Below are 18,678 nucleotides of genomic sequence, written 5' to 3'. Positions count from 1 at the left end.
ACCCGACACAGGACGACACGGTGGGACGGGACTGACCCGACACAGGACGACACGGTGGGACGGGACTGACCCGACACAGGACGACACGGTGGGACGGGACTGACCCGACACAGGACGACACGGTGGGACGGGACTGACCCGACACAGGACAACACGGTGGGACGGGACTGACCCGACACAGGACAACACGGTGGGACGGGACTGACCCGACACAGGACAACACGGTGGGACGGGACTGACCCGACACAGGACAACACGGTGGGACGGGCTACACGCTACAGACTAAAACTACAAATACCTGTGTTCCCTGCCAGTACGCCCAAATTACAGTCACGGCACGTTTATTCCTCTTTTCCTGTTTAAGTCGTCTCAACTCCGTTCGGGCCTGGCAGGAGGAAGCGAGTGCGGAGGATTTGAGAAGGGATAAAAGAATAAAGATTAGTTTTGAGAGGGAGAGGGAAAGTTGCGTGAGCAGAAAATGAAGAATACGATTGTAGGAGAAAATGCCAATCGGGCAAAACACTATGAACAAAAGGGAAACACATCATCTTCTTAAAATGCACTGCAAAAACAAATGCCTTTACATGAGGTTAAATGGCATGAATGAGGAACTATTTACTTATTTGACAAGAACTATTGACTGGCTTTGATTGATTCACTTTTTAGACCTAAACTTTCCATGTTTAGTCATGATTATTGACACCAAACAACAGTGGAATCCTTCTACTTGTCTAGTATTACTACAATTCCTCCAATATGTGACAGGCTTTATGGAAAAATAAAAAAATCTGAAGTTAAGTAAAGTTTAAGTGACATAAACTGTCAGATAAGACGCACTTTACACTTAAGATTCACTTTTTCAGAGTAAAACTGAATTTAAATAACACATTTTTGTTTCTAAAATGGTCACAATTGTCATTTTTTGCCCTTAAAACTTATATTCTGATCAAAATCACCACAATTACAGATTCACAGATTAATCAGTGAATAAGTCCAAATGACACAAATCGCAATTAAAACTCTGCTTTCAGGTCAATTTAATTTAAGCAGACATTCGTTTCAGCAGCGTGGCACTAATCTGAGGATGAAATGAACTCAACAGCAGGTTTGTCTTCAAGCTCCACGAGATAGAAATAGAAAAGAAACAATAGTCGAATCATTTTGAGTGACGGGAAATGAGAGATAAGAGTCAGAGCGTCTCCAAAACCTGCAGCAAATGGTAAAACTGTCACATTATGCAGCGCTTTTCCACCTTCGATAGGCATTTAAAGCACTTCACACACTCAAACACACACAAATACACTAAAACACACACTCAAACACAAACACACAGAGCTGATTGATTTGTTTTAGCTGAAGATACATTTCCGTTGCAAATGGGCTGCGTACGAGTGATGCGGCGATGCCATTATGCTGAATATGCGTGTAGTAATACAGAGAAACGCTGTACCAACGCTGTAAAAGAAACAAAAGTACTACACATCCTCGAGGCTTATATCTACGGTGCTTTTTTTGACACAGTCCTCTCCGTCTGACATCGTTTCCGTACCTGCGTGCCGTGCCAGAACGCCGCGATCGTGGTCACCGCCTCTTCACACCTCTTCTGATACTTGAGCTCTCTCAGGAGTTTGCGAGCCTGCAGTGACAAACGTAAAAGGAATCGCTTTGGTCGGGAGTTTTGTTGGAAGTTTGCAGTTTCAAATGTACGGTATAATCCACGAGAGGCGCGTACCTGCCACCCTCTGGTGTAGGACTGAACCACTGTCGTCGCGCTCTTGATCCTCTTGTACTTTGTTTGTTGCTACGACACACAAAAGGAGGATATGTAGATTAACAAAAAGTTTTAGGTTTTAGCTTTACAGGAGCATTTTAGTGCTAGTTTTGGCCTCACAAGGTTATGGTATAAAGGCAAGGCAAGTTCATTTGTAGAGCACATTTCATACACAAGGCAATTCAAAGTGCTTCACACAGCAGGAAAAATGCATTAAAATCACATTAAAATCAAATCATCACATTAAAATCAAAATAAAGACATTACAGACCACATACATAGCATTCCAGACACTCTTTCCCATATTTATTTGACATTGCCAGCAGGACAGGCGTCTCCGGGATGGACACATCACTTTTAGATTGATTCTGTCCCATATCAGCTCGCTATCTGCAAACTTTATTACTTCATTACTCCTTTTGTGAGTGAAATTCATTCTCTTCATTCAACCCATCTTTTACTGTCAATGTGGCACGAGTCAGTGAAGTAAAAACCTTTGATTCCGAGCTGCCATCTGCGTTCATACCTCTTCAGTCTATAGTCCCCCTTTAAACGTGTGTAACCCATGTCTCAAATTCAGCCTTTAATGACTGACATTGCCCCATTTCATTGGCCCATCCACCAGGGGCGCTACAATCGAAAGGTCCGAACCCCAAGCCACTTCCGCTTCCTGCTCCGGCTGTGCAAAACCTGTGGCTTGAACTAAGAAAACAAACTAAAAACTAAACGAATTTTGAACGGAAAATCTCAAAACTCTGTGCTTTTTCCGCCCCCTTAACACACCCTGATTAACCCTGCGAACCTGGTAGGACCATTCTTTGTTTTTTCCCCGGATACGGATACTCTAAATCAGATTACTTTTTAAAATTCTTTTCACTTGGAATATATACATTTTTTTCAACCCTACAAACTGAACTTAAGACTTTAAAACAAAGTAACTGAATTTTCGCTGGAAAACCCTTTTTTTTGTCCTTTTGAATATGTATTTATATTGTTATTTCTTCTATTTAATACAATTATAATTCAACATACTTCTGTGTTATTGCTTTTTCATTCCCCCACAAGCTCCTGTAGACGACTCTAGCTTCTTCATGCGACTCATTGCTCATACTCAGCCCTATCTAACAAATAACCTCCTGAATTAGCGTTACACCTGTGTTAGATACACATTCTGCCCGTTTCATCTCGGGATAAACCTGTATTAGTTTAGCAGCAGCACAATCGTCCAAACAGCCTGTCAAACATCTTCTAAATGGCGTCTAGAGCAGTAAAGACACGTGCACATAGGTCTACTCACAGCGTATCTCCGGTACCAGGCGGCCACCGTGATCTGACTCCGTTTGAGGAGCAGGAAGAGTGTGCGGCATTTCCATCCTCTGTAGATCTTCTGAATGAGCGCGGCCAAGTCCTCCAGGCACTGCTTCCTCCGCTCCTCCAGAAAGAAAAGCTGCGAGGAACAAAAACACACAACGGACGGCATTGTTTCAGACCAACCAGGACGATTCACAGGCCAACAAACTGCTCGTGAGAGGAGAGCGTGGGGCGTGCCATCCTCCAACTGCATTTTTGATTTTTTGTTTGTTTTTGTTGCATTCAAGTCTTGGTTTTCTCCCATTTTAGTCATAATTTAGCTTATTTTTGCCCAGGTTTTAGACGTGGACAAGTTGAAATGTAGATATTATGTTTTAGCTTCTTGTTATAGTTGATTTTGAGGTTTTAAATCGTTAATTGCAATCTGAAGCACATAGGTATGCATCAGATTGATATGTCCCATGTTTGATCTTTAATAATAATTGAAAGTATGCTTGTTTTCTCAACCTTTTCACAACTTCTTGATTTGTATTCATATTTACAAATGAGTGAAATCTTTAAAATGCAATAAATGCAATAAATGCAATAAATGCAATAAATGCAATAAATGCAATAAATAAAATAAATAAAATAAATAAAATAAATAAAATAAATAAAATAAATAAAATATTGTCTGTCTTGAGAACTTTGCCGTGAAAATAGATTATATTCTACTCTATTCAAACTACATTGTATAGCAGCACAATTCTGTCGTATGTGATCGTTCTATGGATTGTGATAAAAATACATGCCAACAGTCAATCAGGAATGTGACTGCATGTTTGAACATTGTATGCCAAAGCCATTTTCACATTACAGGCAAAAACAAAGCGTTCTTCTGTAACGTTCCATATTAGGTGCCACTTCAAACTCTAGAGGCACCATTGCATAACACTCCATCATTTCAGACTCCATTTGAGCTTCCTCCTCACAACACTGCTAATGTACACTTATATTATGCTTTATTTTTATCCTTTTTTGCGTTTGAACATGCCCTTGAGTACATTTGCTCTGGCATAATATGTTTTAGAACTTAAAATAACGCATCTACTGAATGAAATAATACATGACTTTATATCTGTGAGGCATTTCCAGGATTTGTGTAAACACTCCATCCACAGGCAGCGGAGGGAATTACAGCAATTACCACGAGGAAATCAACAAAAGCTAGCTTGCCCCCGACATGTTAACGCAAGCATGCAGCTGTAATACACACAATTTGACTGCAGAAATGCTCAGAACGAGTCGGGAGATGATTTAATGGACTTAAAAACCACACATAAAGTCTCCAAATTCTAACTGTGACGTCACAAAACCAGGTAATTTGGAACAGAGTGTTTGTTGAGGCTCAGTGGCGAGAGGAAGGAAGCGTGAATGAAGCTAATACAAGTCCAGGCACGTTTTTGACGAGGAAACAATGACATAACGTGGTTAAAGGTATTGAAAAAGAAGTCCATTTTGCATAATTCATCATTAAAAAGTGTACAGATGCCCTTCCCATCCTTGCATAATATAAATACAGTATTCACAGAGATTAGCACAGCAGATACAGCAAACGCAATTACAAAACTCCAATGAAATCGTGTTATTCTCCAGTTTTGTTTTCTCCGGTTGCAGTTGAAGTCCACTTAAATGCTGGAGGCCTCAAACGCTCGCTTCGTTCCCATGTTCTGGAAGGCACAGATAAGTGAAGCCATGTGTTCTGTGAGTAGCGGTTGCATGCTAATTGCTGGAGCGGGGGCTCGGAGCGTAGCCCACCCGGCTTCGCAAACATCGTGAGAACGGTGCCCAGCTGAGCACACTGGAGGGGCTTGATAAATAACAGCTAACAACAGATGTCGAGGGGGCAAAAAAACAGAAATGTATGTGAGATTTCGAGGTAGAGAGATCAGACGGTTGAGTTTACATCGGATTTGTCCTCCGTTTTGAAGAGTTTTAATCCTTATTTAGTCCCGGTTTGAAACGGATTCACATTTTAGTCCAAGTGTTTGTTGCAGAGGATTCACTTGGTTTATTTTGGAGACTTTATTGTCCGTGTGGGGGATTTTTTTCACCGCATTTAAAGCTCATAAATGAACATATTCAGTTGTGACAAATATCAGACCGCTGTGTATAAATGACCTTGTAAGAAAGAGGCATTTTACTTTTAAAAGCTGGGCTAGTGGGCAAACAATGATGCATGTAAATACCAAAAATGTACAAAATGTTTAATAATGACAACAAGAAACAAGCTAGATTGTTCTGGCGCCTCAGCTTTAACCTCTCCTGCTCACATAGTCCTGTTTTACCCATAATGAATGTCGTCTTTTATGCTTTTGCACCGATTAAATATGTTCTAGAGCTGGTTTAATCTCACGTTGTGGACCGTGAGTGCTGAGTGCATGGTTTACTCACAGTTCTGGGGTTCCTAATAAAGATTTTGGAGCGGCCGTAGGAAAACTCCTCTGGGTTGACTTGGAGATCGGTCATCAACACCTCCACGCCCTCCCTGCAAAGAAGGAGAGGCAAAGAGCTGAACAGAACAGATGGAACAACGTGGAAGGAGAAAAGAAGGAGTCTAACTGGGCATTTTAAAAGCATGAACGGGTCAAAAGCCTCTACAATGAGGACAATTATCTTTGTTTAGCCTCAAATCATTGTGTGGAATCAGGTGAGATAATGACACTTCCAAACTTGTGCAATAAGTGAGTTTAAATATGATCCAATTGTTTCAAACTGTCACAGATGTAGTACTTATTCATTAAAATTAGAGCTACTGTCATTTTCATAAGCAATTAGTCGAGCGATTGTTCTTTTGATTAGTCGATTAGTTGTTTTAGTTGGTTTGAGGATCCTGGTGCAGCACATTTATGGACTAAATAGTGTTTTCATCAAGTACAATTTGAATTTTCACATTTCCCGCATCGTTTTCATGCCATTACGGCTCAATTCGAGTCGTAAAACGTCTTTTCTCAGCATGTTATAGAAAGTGTAGACCGGTTAATGATGATTCAATTACTCAATTAGTTAACGATTATTTCAAAAATTGATCAGTTGTGATTAACTTGGCACAGCCTTAATTCAAACACATAAAAGCTAGCTTCTATCACGTAAATGGATGCATGTTTTGGGCTCATTGTCCTTTCGCTTCTGCCGTTTCGGTCCCACAAAAACCTACGTAAAATGAAATATTACACGACGGAAACTAAATAAACTGAACGGCTCGAGGCGCTTTCGTGAAAATGCCCGGGCCGAGTGAGGTGCAGGGGAACGGTGTGCGTGAGCGTCCCGGGGCTGATATCAATCTCTTTCCAGCAGCGGACGAAACGTTCAAGTCTGGCCAATTCAGAACGGAGAATTTAGCGATAAGAAAGAGAAGTCTGAACACGCTTTGGAGACGTGTTACTGGGTAAATAATGGCATGTTCTAAGACTTGTTTTTAAGACGTTTGGTTGGACATGGGAACGTAATGTTAAATATGTGCACGCTGTTTTAGGAAAGATTAATCCCGCCAGACGCAGCCCTTACGGAAACTCTGGCTGTAAATAAACTGCTAATTAAACTCGAATTAAAACTGAATCGAGTCGAATAAAGAATAAAGATTGAACGTGTCGTGCAATTTTGTTTAACTACGGAAGCTGGAGAGTTCATTGCTGCAGAATTCAGACGTAAAAAGGAACAAATGGGCCAAAAAGAGAAGAGTTACAGATCAGATGTTTTTCAAGACATTTTCAGCAATAAAAACACCTTAATAAAAGAAAGATAGATAAGCTAAATGCTGTACTTTGGAACATTCTACACAAAGTACATAATCATGGAGATAAGCAGGTGGTGAAACCCTCAGCAGATATATATAGTTACATACACTGCACTTTTAAAGAACTTTTGGTTACGATTATTGTGAGAACGAACGTTGCGATTTAACGATTTTTCACGATTGTTGACATCACAATAATAAAATTCAAAATTCTCTTAACTTCTTGTTTTCTCAACACATAACCGCTCCTCAATATATGACCTGCTTTATGACATCAAACCATCAATTTGACATAAACAGCAAGATTTTTTTAAAAAGCGTCGTAAAACAGGATTTAATGCCTCAAAAATCATCACATTTCTTTTAATTGAACTGAAAAAAATGTCTTAATTTAGTTCGAAAACCCACTTTTCTATATATTTTTTCTTTAAAATTATAATTATTGTGACCTGAACAATCACGATTCTCGATTAACCCAAAAATCTTGACATCTTTACTCACAATTCAGTGTCTTGTCTGTGCGATTCACAAATGATTTTTCTAAACAAAATCATGTCGTCTCTTCCCAAGATGAACCACTGAACATCTACATTGAAGCTTTGGAAATACTGGTATTTTCCCCTGGCCACACACTGGCCTCACACTCGTCTGGAGAGAGTTTATGGAGTTTCTTTTTGGAAACGAGCCTCCAGCTCCACTCGGTCACACCTGGGACTGACCACTCCATTAGCCCCGGTCACTGTGTCAATCCCACGGGACCAACTGTGCAACACTTTACTGTCGTTGGAGGCCATTCTCCCATTTTCACACACTTTACCCCAGAAAGGGAAACCACGGAGTGCAACGCATTTGTTTGGGAAAGTACTGGCTTGTCAAATGTGCTGTAAATCAGGAACTAAATCGATGCTAAAACTACAATCGAAACGAGATATTCATTTGAACAAGTATCAATACAAAAAAAGCAACAAAAAACACACAAATAGTGCAAAATGTGACCTTTCCTGAACCGTTTTTGAAGGATTTTGAGCTTTATCAGGACTCAAAGCCGAGCAAAAGACTTGACTTCATTGTATTTAGAGCATTTTTATTGCTTTGTATAGAATTTTGACTTGTTTTACATATTTTAATGCACTTAAGGGCTGCGGTTGTAAAACGCCACACAAAAAGAGTTTATACTTTTGTGATACCCCATAATACACGCAACATAAAGAAAGTTATATTATTTAGTGTTGGAAATTACAGTCACCACCATCTGGAATCGCTCCAATTTCCAAAGGGAGTGATTGACAGGCGGGATAACCAATCAGACCGTTCAGTCAATAAAAAACACACATAGTGCAAAATGTGACCTTTCCTTAACTGTTCTTGAAGGATTTTGAGCTTTATCAGGACTCAAAGCCGAGCAAAAAAGACTTTACGTCATTGTATTTCCAGCATTTGTATTGCTTTGTATAGAATTTTGACTTGTTTTACATCTTGACAGGCGGGTTAACCAATCAGACAAACACATTGTCCGTTCGTGTCTAAACAAAAATGGTGGATTACGAGGAAAAAAATTAAAATAACAGACTGAGAAACGTTGCCGACTTCTGCTGCGTCAAAAAGCGACGCACTAAACTCTGTAAATCTGAGGTAAATGAAGTTATATATTTTGTTCTGAATGTTCCGAAAATATTTGAGAGACGTCTTCTGCATTTAAGAGACACATGACACAAATTAGCGGCGGTGGTTGGACCGGTTTATGCTTTGAGAGTTTTTTTGACGCCGCCCAATGGTCCAATTCCAGACTCTTCTGCTTTTGGACAAAATGTAGGAGGGACTGGCTGGTCAGGCAACATCACTGTGGTATCGTGCTTATTCTGTAGAGTCGAAATCAAGTTTGTACCGTCTTTATCGTGAGCGGAAACGTTGCATTGTGCCCATTACTCACGTTCTTTTAATATGACTAAAAAAAGTTAGCGACCGCAGAAAAACAAGAGTTGGTAAACAGGAGTTGTTAAACAAGAGTTGGTAAACAGGAGTTGGTAAACAGGAGTTGGTAAACAGGAGTTGGTAAACAAGAGTTGGTAAACAGGAGTTGGTAAACAGGAGTTGGTAAACAAGAGTTGGTAAACAGGAGTTGGTAAACAGGAGTTGGTAAACAGGAGTTGGTAAACAGGAGTTGGTAAACAGGAGTTGGTAAACAAGAGTTGGTAAACAGGAGTTGGTAAACAAGAGTTGGTAAACAGGAGTTGGTAAACAGGAGTTGGTAAACAGGAGTTGGTAAACAGGAGTTGGTAAACAAGAGTTGGTAAACAGGAGTTGGTAAACAGGAGTTGGTAAACAGGAGTTGGTAAACAAGAGTTGGTAAACAGGAGTTGGTAAACAGGAGTTGGTAAACAAGAGTTGGTAAACAGGAGTTGGTAAACAAGAGTTGGTAAACAGGAGTTGGTAAACAGGAGTTGGTAAACAGGAGTTGGTAAACAAGAGTTGGTAAACAGGAGTTGGTAAACAGGAGTTGGTAAACAGGAGTTGGTAAACAGGAGTTGGTAAACAAGAGTTGGTAAACAGGAGTTGGTAAACAAGAGTTGGTAAACAAGAGTTGGTAAACAGGAGTTGGTAAACAGGAGTTGGTAAACAGGAGTTGGTAAACAGGAGTTGGTAAACAGGAGTTGGTAAACAAAGGTTGGTAAACAGGAGTTGGTAAACAGGAGTTGGTAAACAGGAGTTGGTAAAGGGCGTACCTGGCCGGGCCCCTCCAGTGGGGCCACGTGCGCTTGCAGAGCATCTTGTAGCGCTCCAGGCAGGGTTCGTACGGCTGCCGGAAAGCGTAGCCCGCCCTCCGCACGCGCACGTTCTCCATCAGACCCAGGTAACGCACTTGGTGACAGACCAGGGCGTCGGTGAAGATGTGCGAGGCCTTTTTGTCGTTGGGCTTGACGCACCTGGAGCGCGGGAGACGGGAAGGATTAGACGAGGCCTCAACGCACAGGTTTAATAACAGATTATCTATTCATTTGTGCGTTTAATAACACGTAGAAGACATCCATCAGTGATATATAGTCAGGCGTACAACATGAAATGAATGAAAATGAGCAGAAAGAAGCGTAATCTTATGTTATCTTTACAGTATAACGCATAGTGTAAAACATGACACTACATTTCTATTTAAATAACATACATTTATTGATTTATTTAAGCTAATCTAATCCTTTTGAACCGTTAATGAATCAATACACAAAGTACTGTTGTTGACGTGAAGTTGCCATTGGGCATTTTCACTGAAGAAGCAATAAAAAAGTCGTAAAAATCCAATTAATGTCGTACTTTGTGAGCTAAAAATGACAATATATTCTGTTGTAGTGTAAATAAGGACTCTCTAGGCAGCAGCGTTAACACAGAGACAAGTGTGCGTAAAGTCCTGCCTGAAACGGTACAAATACCTGATGTAGTTGGGGTTCTTGGTCAGTAGGTTCTTCATGAGGGTCCCGACGGAGTGTCTGAACTGGAAGCCGGCGGTGGGGGGCCTCTTCAGGTTGACCTTGGCCGGGTTGCCCTCGGGAAACAGCTGCTTGATCAGGCTGTGGTTGGCCTTGTACATGGCCTGGGACAGATCGCGGTACAGCAGGTCGTTGTTCTTGTCCACGAAGCCCTCCACTCTGTAAAGCACCTGGACGAGACGGGACAGGGGGAGAGAGTGGTATCGAGGAGAGCCTTTCATGGTGTGGGACGTGAGGAAACTAGTATGTTAGCGATCGACAAGTCAAAAGATGTTTTTTTTTGTATACAGAGACTTTTTAAATACATTGTCAAATAAATAGTGGTTGAAAGGCTTTGAGAGAATATTTAAAGTGTGTTATTGATGAAAAAATGAAATTGCATATTATTTTTGGACATTTTTGTTTAATAATACCACAGTTTTTTTGTTTTTTTGTGATATTTTTGGATGTATTTTAGAGTCTGTTAAGTCCAGATTCCAATTATGATGATCAAAACACGTCTAGGATGATTTTCTATTGTAAACTAGTCATAATTAGTCACTGCAACCCTAAATGTATCACATAATTACCTGGGATACTTAAGGGTAGGTGCACTATATCTGTTCCACTGCATGATGGGACTAGTTCGAGGTCAACACACGAAACAGAAACAGTTTTAAGATGAAATAGAGGCAATAAAAGACGTTTATACTCCCAAACGTGTACGACGTGTGCGACTGTATCACTGTGAAGTATTCCGGCGCAGTACCTTGCCGGCGTAGTGCTGGATCCTGAAGCAGTTGTGTGGAAGGCTGTGGTCGGTGAGGAACTTTGAGCTTTTGCTGAGGCGGCTCTCAAAGTGCTGGTGTTCTGCGCAGATCGTGTTCAGTTTGTCCAAAAACGTCTCGTCTGTGACTGTCCCGGGACGGAGGCACTCTTCGTCCAGCATCGCCAAGATCCCGTTCTGGTTCTGGTAAAAGGAGCAGATATTTATGTACATATAGTTCAGAAAGTCATCAAAAACAATCAAAAGTGGCGTATCACCTTCTTGTACTTTTGGACAATAAGAAGTGTAAACTTAACAAATGTAATGTGCAATATCAAAAGACAAAAGAGCATTTAACTTATTTTATAGTTGAATGGTTTATTTTATGTCCCTGTTTTTAATACACAATTGGAAACAGCTATTTGAATGTTGTGCAATACCATAAAGCTGTCTTAAAGTAGCAACAAAACATGCACAAAAAGGAGAAAGTTAAATACATAAAAGGGGAACAGGCTTTATACTCGATACAGATTCAGGCAATATTCTGTAAAGTAGTTCTGATAAAAACTCAAGATGATTCTAAACTCTTCAGGAAAGGTCAGATTTGGTCCTGTTTGTGATTTTTGTTTTGTTTGTAACTAGTTTTGATAGTAGTTTTAGTATAAATTAGCATCTGAGTTTTGATACTTTCGACAGCCCAAATTAAGATTACTGTAGGTTTTGTTTTAGTTTAATACACACTAATAAAGATCTGCCAAAACATTATGACCACCCGTTATTGGTCTTATTTGGACTTTCTATTAGACTTGAATAGCTCATACTGAACTGAATGTTACTCTTGGGCTGCTGTACTGGTTTATCTAAAGACGTTTCTTTTGCCATATCCACTACAGTCGCCCAAACGTAACATTAAACTGCTAAACTCTTGTCTCTTATCTGTGCAAATACTTTTGTGATTTGCATGTCATCGTGTCTTTCCCTTCATCCCCGTCAAGCACGCTCAATCCCAATGAGTTCTTACCAGGTTAAATAAAGGTTAATAAATAAATAAATTAATAATAAAAGCCCACTATTGACAGACCTCAGCTCAATTCACGCTTGAACACAGTAAAACAACAATTCTTATCATTTTCACACAACACTAACGCCACTACAGCATCAAACACTGAGTGAACACGTTGTGTGTGACACTTACATTCTCAATGAGGTCGCAGATAATTGCATTGTTGAAGTATTCGATGTTGGTCCACTCGATGCCCTGGAACGAAAGCGAGGTGGGTTATGTTCACGGCGTCTTCAGAGGCGCGGCATCATGAAGCCGGACATGTAAAACACTTGTGGATTTACTTCGACGCATTATTCGACCTCGTGGTCAAAGCAGACGGCGGGCTTTGTTTATCCGAGTACAGTCAGGGCCTCGAGCCATCGTGTTTTAGATCACAAGTCGATACGGTCGGACTGCAATCTGCGATTCCCGTCGGTGCCCGTGCCGTCTGTGAACAGGGCTTTGTGTCTCGGGAACCTCGTGTTTATCGTCTTTTCAGGAAAACTGTGGCGTGTTGTGATAAGTTTAAACAAAAAGGAACATGTAATCTGGGTCAGTTATTCAAAAATAAACGTGCGACGATTGTTTACCATTTTAAAACGACTCAAACCAGGTCAGATGAGACACGATAAAGCCAGATTATAGTAGGTATGTATTAAAGCTGGAGTGTCTTGTAAAATAGTACAGTAAAAGCAGAAAATTGCAGTCTGCATCTAATTATAAAGTGTGTAATTAATAGTGGGACGCAGAATGAAGAGCCATAAGTGTTTTCTGTATGAAAAAAGCTCTGCGTGTGGCTAAAAATGTGTGTAAATACTAGCGCTGTGCAAAAGGGGTTTAATAAAGGCCAAAAGGGTTTATTAAAGGCCAAAAGGGTTTATTAAAGGCCAAAGGGGTTTATTAAAGGCCAAAAGGGTTTATTAAAGGCCAAAGGGGTTTATTAAAGGCCAAAAGGGTTTATTAAAGGCCAAAGGGGTTTATTAAAGGCCAAAAGGGGATTAATAAAGGCCAAAGGGGTTTAATAAAGGCCAAAAGGGGATTAATAAAGGCCAAAGGGGTTTAATAAAGGCCAAAGGGGTTTAATAAAGGCCAAAGGAGTTTATTAAAGGCCAAATGGGTTAAATAAAGGCCAAAGGGGTTTAATAAAGGCCAAAGGGGTTTAATAAAGGCCAAAAGGGGATTAATAAAGGCCAAAGGGGTTTAATAAAGGCCAAAGGGGTTTAAGGCCAAAGGGGTTTAACAAAGGCCAAAGGGGTTTAATAAAGGCCAAAAGGGGATTAATAAAGGCCAACGGGGTTTAATAAAGGCCAAAGGGGTTTAATAAAGGCCAAAAGGGGATTAATAAAGGCCAAAAGAGTTTATTAAAGGCCAAAGGGGTTTAATAAAGGCCAAAGGGGTTTAATAAAGGCCAAAAGGGGATTAATAAAGGCCAAAGGGGTTTAATAAAGGCCAAAGGGGTTTAAGGCCAAAGGGGTTTAATAAAGGCCAAAAGGGGATTAATAAAGGCCAAAGGGGTTTAATAAAGGCCAAAGGGGTTTAATAAAGGCCAAAAGGGGATTAATAAAGGCCAAAAGAGTTTATTAAAAGGCCAAAGGGGTTTAATAAAGGCCAAAATAGTTTATTAAAGGCCAAAAGAGTTTATTAAAGGCCAAAGGGGTTTAATAAAGGCCAAAAGAGTTTATTAAAGGCCAAAGGGGTTTAATAAAGGCCAAAGGGGTTTATTAAAGGCCAAAAGGGGATTATTAAAGGCCAAATGGGTTAAATAAAGGCCAAAGGGGTTTATTAAAGGCCAAAAGGGGATTATTAAAGGCCAAAGGGGTTTAATAAAGGCCAAAGGGGTTTATTAAAGGCCAAAAGGGGATTATTAAAGGCAAAAGGGGTTTAATAAAGGCCAAAGGGGTTTATTAAAGGCTGCCAATGTGCGCCATCGACCCCTCCGACCACCAGTCGCCCGATTATACGGTCGGCCATGGACCAGGCGACACGGGCAGCCACTTCCTAGAATTTAATGCAATTTTAATTTAATTTCCAACCACAAAAAAGGAAGGGTTGATATGGGCGAAATCGGTGCTATTGATGCTACACATTTAAGATAACGATTTTTAAAAAGTGATCTGTTTTTTATTGTTTACTTCTGTGCCTACTTTGTGTTGCAACACTGGAATTTCCCCATTGTGGGACACATGCTTATCTTATACTACAAAACTCTCATGCATTTCCAAACCTTTCTGCAGAACCTTTAAACACAGGATCAACAGATTTGTTATTAAATACATCTTCGATCATCTTTACATTGCAGTCTCAGAAACTCGTTTATTGAAACCGTTAAAACTGCGATTTTCCTTTGGTTTACTCCATCGAACCCGTTATATTCCACTCCCTTTACTACGACCGTTTGACCTTTAAGTAACACCGCTTTTTAAAACCCTCTGGTCAGAGTCCGTCCTGATGAAGGGACCAGCCAAATTCCTGATGTGTGTCCCGGGCCCGTTCTCTCAGGACTGTGGTATGTTCCCATGCAGTGGACTCTGGACAGGGGCCAGGGGGGGACGGGGGACGGGGGACGGGGGGGAGCTGGATATCGTCGTGGGGCGGCGATGCAGGGACGAGTGTGGGGGTCGCGCTGCACTCAACGTACACATGCGGGGTTCATCTGTCGGGACGCTCCACTTACACACAGCGGTTTTCAGTTCTGGGGCCAAACACAAAGCTTATGAACTGCAAATACACTGATGGAACTAAAACTGTAAATTAGGTTTCATTTGTCTGATTGATTGTGAAATAGTAGTGTTTTATGTATAGTAAAAATGTAATTGAGATCTTCATTTTTGTCAACGTTATCCACTCGTATCAGACTTTAAACCACCTAAATCATAACTTTAACAGGATAAAACTCATAACTAATCTCCAAAACACTTAGTTAATGTCATAAACGAGCCCCCATCATCACATTTATTTTAAATTTACTTGTTTTCCTTTGAGTTCATGACATAACTTTCACAATAAAAACAGATTTTTCTTATTCTAATCCATTTAGTACGTTAATTGTATGCAAACTGTTACATTTATGCTCTGTTTTGGTTTCTTAAATCCATCTTACCAAACTCTTTTATTGTATTTGATTTCACTGCTGTTGTTTGCCTCATTGTGAGACAAATAAAGTTGTTTTGGTTTTACACACATCTAAAAGACGGCCGTTTAGGTTGAAGCTGGAGCGAGGGACCACTTCACTTCCGCCTTCAAGTCCACAGACGGGACGTGAAGCGCAAGTGACACCGGGTCATGGGCAGGAATGTCACAGGAAACAGCAGAGAGACACGGCCAGGCCATGGTTGGGCTGGCATGATGGATTACAAGCGCCGTAAAATGAGTGGTGACGTGAGAAATGTTAATGTACAGATGTGTGTGCGGCAGGGGAAACGTGCGGAGGGGGAAACGTTACAAAGGCGCCCCACTGCGTCACACCGTAAGTACCGTAAGTTCAGTCTTGACTAAACGACAGCGAGCAGCGGATCCACCTCAAGTATTGTTTTATGGCCAACGCTGACATTTCCCATTTGCTCGTTGGAGATTATGTTATAGTGGTTAATTAGGAATAGGTAAAAACAGAAGCGCATCAGTAACGGTGAATACTGTAGTTTTACACCCAAAAGAAACAGCACTTTGAATGTCATTGTGCTGGAAAAGAAATGGGAACAAAATAAGTTGAAAATTGTATTATTTATTATTTTATTTATTATGTATTTATTATGTATTTAATATGTATTTATTATGTATTTATATTTTGTATTTGTATTTATTTTTTATTATTCAAATTCCACTAAAAAGTGTTTTGTTTCCGTGTTCCACATTGATCAGCCATAACATTACGACCACTCCTCTCTTATTTTAGTACAGTTTTCAATCAGAACCAACGAGCACATTAGCACGTGTGTTTACAGCTTTACACAATACTTCAAATTAAATAATAATTCATCTTAATGCATGCTAGGTTTTAGTTAATGAGTCATCAATGCGGTACTTTTTCTCATTTTAACTCACACAAATTCACTTTAATTTCGCTTTTTGCTCAATAAAGTTTGCCCATTCCCAGCGCATTGTTAAACGAGTCACTCTTGGCTCGCCCTCTCGATGTAATGAGGTGGTTGTACCTCTCTGACGTACTCCTCCTGCTCCTCCCTCAGCGTGAGCTCGATGAAGATCTGCTGCAGCTTCTCGTTGCAGTAGTTTATGATGAACTGCTCGAAACTGTTGTCCTGGGGAACAACGGGGGAAAGGATTAGAGACGAGAAGAGAGTCATACTTGAAACACAGTTAAACACAGATTCAACCTCTTCCCCTGGCCCTGAATTAGAACCAAATTAAGAATGAATTAGCTTTTGCCCGCTGGATTGTAAACGTCACTTAGACTACTGGAATTTAATGTACATGGCTCTTTACCTTTACATCTCCAAACACACGGACCAAAACATATTGTACAACAGCTAAAACAAAGGATTTACCATTAACAGGCCCGTAAATTAAGTATAACAAAGCCATTTTAATCCTTCAACTTAGGCCTTAGTTATTTTATTACTTGGTTTACGGATCCGCCGCACTTGGATTATTGATTTATACAATATAAATAAAATTAATTATTATACATTTTTCTTTATAAAGTACCACCGACGAAGCAAAAAAGCATTAAATTAAATGTAAAAAGCGGTATTAAGTCAAAAGACAAGAGCGCGTGAAGCAATTTCTCGCCAAACTCCTGAGCGGGTCTGTCCCTGCGCGGCCCCGGGGAGAGCGTGCGCGGCCGTTTCCCTGCTGCTGCGCACCTTTATATCGCAAATACACATTTTAAACCCGTTTACCACATTTTCTTCAGCGCGTTTTGCCGTGACTGGGTGGGTGGGGGAGGGTGCACACTTAAGAGTCAGTTCTGTCTGTCTAAAACACGCTAAATCTACATTTACACGCTCCTGTGCGCCGCATCTCCCCTCCTCTCCTCCCGTGATGCGTTTTAGACAAACCCGGAAGAAAACATCTTTTGAAATTGAAATTATATTATATTCCGTCCGCCTGTGCAATATCTTTCATTAAAAAATCCGTAAACCAAGTAATAAAATAACTGCGGCCTTAAGCACAATCGTAAGTCCATCATGTTATCATCACAATCGGCGCTCGTCTTGGATTTCTGTTAATAGCGCGACCCATTACGGCCGCCGCGTCTGATGAAAGCTGAATCGACGGGTTGGAAAAGCGAGTCGGGGTTAGACGTTGCACACCGTGAAGGAAAACACAGCCATTTTTCAGACCGGGAAATGGAACAAGACACAAAGCTGTTAATGTGCAAAGCCTCCATTTTCCTTTTACTGACAAATGGCAGCGTCTCCTTCACTCTGAATAAAACACACACACACACACAACTGCAAATCCACACGTCTATAGTCGACTATAGACCCCAGTGGCAGCCAAAAGACCGGGCGAATATACTGTCCAACTGTCCAAACCGTCATAAAGCAACAGCTGCGACTTCACCTTTTTTTTTTATGACGCACCGTTAATAATAATTTAAGGAAGTGGCTCTGTGGCTGTTGACTCAGTGGCTCCGCGGAAAAGAGGTCGGACCATAAAATACGATAGGAGTCATATTTTAGGTCTGCGTTTCATGCTTTGGCAGTGAGAAGAGGAGAGCTGAGCACGCCATGCTTTTGTTGTGTCCATACGAGAGTTTAAACGATATAGAAACGACCGCATCAACGTAATAGTTCACGTGCTTTACTGAATTACTTAAAAGCGTCAGGTAGATCTATACAAACGAGGGCTGGACTATTTTGGATTGGAAGTGTTTATCGTGGGTCTCTGCTTTGTGTTTAACGGTGTCATTTTGAGGACTTTCGATAAAAGACAAAAGATGCAACATTTTGTCTTGAATTGTGAATTGCTTTAGCAACTTTTCATCACTTCTGAACTCTTAAATTAGATTTGTAATTAAATATATATAGATTCAGACTCCAGTGCACATTTTAAACTCATCCAGGAACATTAACATTTGAGAGAAGACTAAAAAATTAAGTTTGTAGAGGTCCAAACTCTAAAATTTGTATTTACAGTATACAACATAATACCTAAAACGTACACCTTTTTCCCTAATTATGGCTTTTCAACAATTACATTTGGATTAATCTTATAGCCATAATAAATACTAAATAATAATACACTAAATTCATTCATCCATGTACATTTTGACTCTTGCTCATTCAGTCCAAGAGCTAATACTTTTTAATATTAACCTTTTACTCCATATTTAGCCATCTTTTACCTAAACATGCTAATAACTGTATGAAATCAAATTAGCCATAAGCATTAGCACGGTCAAACCATCAAGAAATGTTACATCACAACTCAAATTTAAACCGATTTAGCGTTTAGTTGAAAATGAGAAATCAATTAGACATAATATTATACTCTGGTAATAAGACGGATGCAATGCTAAGTAGGGACAACTGTGCACACTGTACGCAATATATATATTTGCATTATGACTATCGCACGGTTGTTTTTCTG

The 18,678-nt window shown here is 40.3% G+C and overlaps 1 protein-coding gene across 1 annotated transcript in view; it reads right to left on the bottom strand.

Moving 5' to 3' along the window:
• myo1b (myosin IB) overlaps positions 1-18,678 on the bottom strand; it is a 124,228-nt gene that overhangs the window by 20,200 nt on the left and 85,350 nt on the right. The window contains exons 14-23 of the mRNA XM_072445181.1: positions 16,278-16,382; positions 12,277-12,339; positions 11,085-11,285; positions 10,280-10,506; positions 9,581-9,781; positions 5,516-5,609; positions 3,069-3,218; positions 1,733-1,801; positions 1,550-1,636; positions 299-385 (exon numbers count right to left, since the gene is read on the bottom strand). Of these exons, the coding sequence (XP_072301282.1) occupies positions 299-385; positions 1,550-1,636; positions 1,733-1,801; positions 3,069-3,218; positions 5,516-5,609; positions 9,581-9,781; positions 10,280-10,506; positions 11,085-11,285; positions 12,277-12,339; positions 16,278-16,382 (1,284 nt within the window). The remainder of the gene's footprint in view (positions 1-298; positions 386-1,549; positions 1,637-1,732; positions 1,802-3,068; positions 3,219-5,515; positions 5,610-9,580; positions 9,782-10,279; positions 10,507-11,084; positions 11,286-12,276; positions 12,340-16,277; positions 16,383-18,678) is intronic.

This window comes from Eucyclogobius newberryi, unplaced genomic scaffold (genome assembly GCF_026437365.1).
Source record: "Eucyclogobius newberryi isolate DKJ021-1_F unplaced genomic scaffold, fEucNew1.0.hap1 SCAF_14, whole genome shotgun sequence".
NCBI lineage: Eukaryota > Metazoa > Chordata > Actinopteri > Gobiiformes > Gobiidae > Eucyclogobius > Eucyclogobius newberryi.
This window is presented reverse-complemented; position numbering and strand designations above follow the sequence as displayed.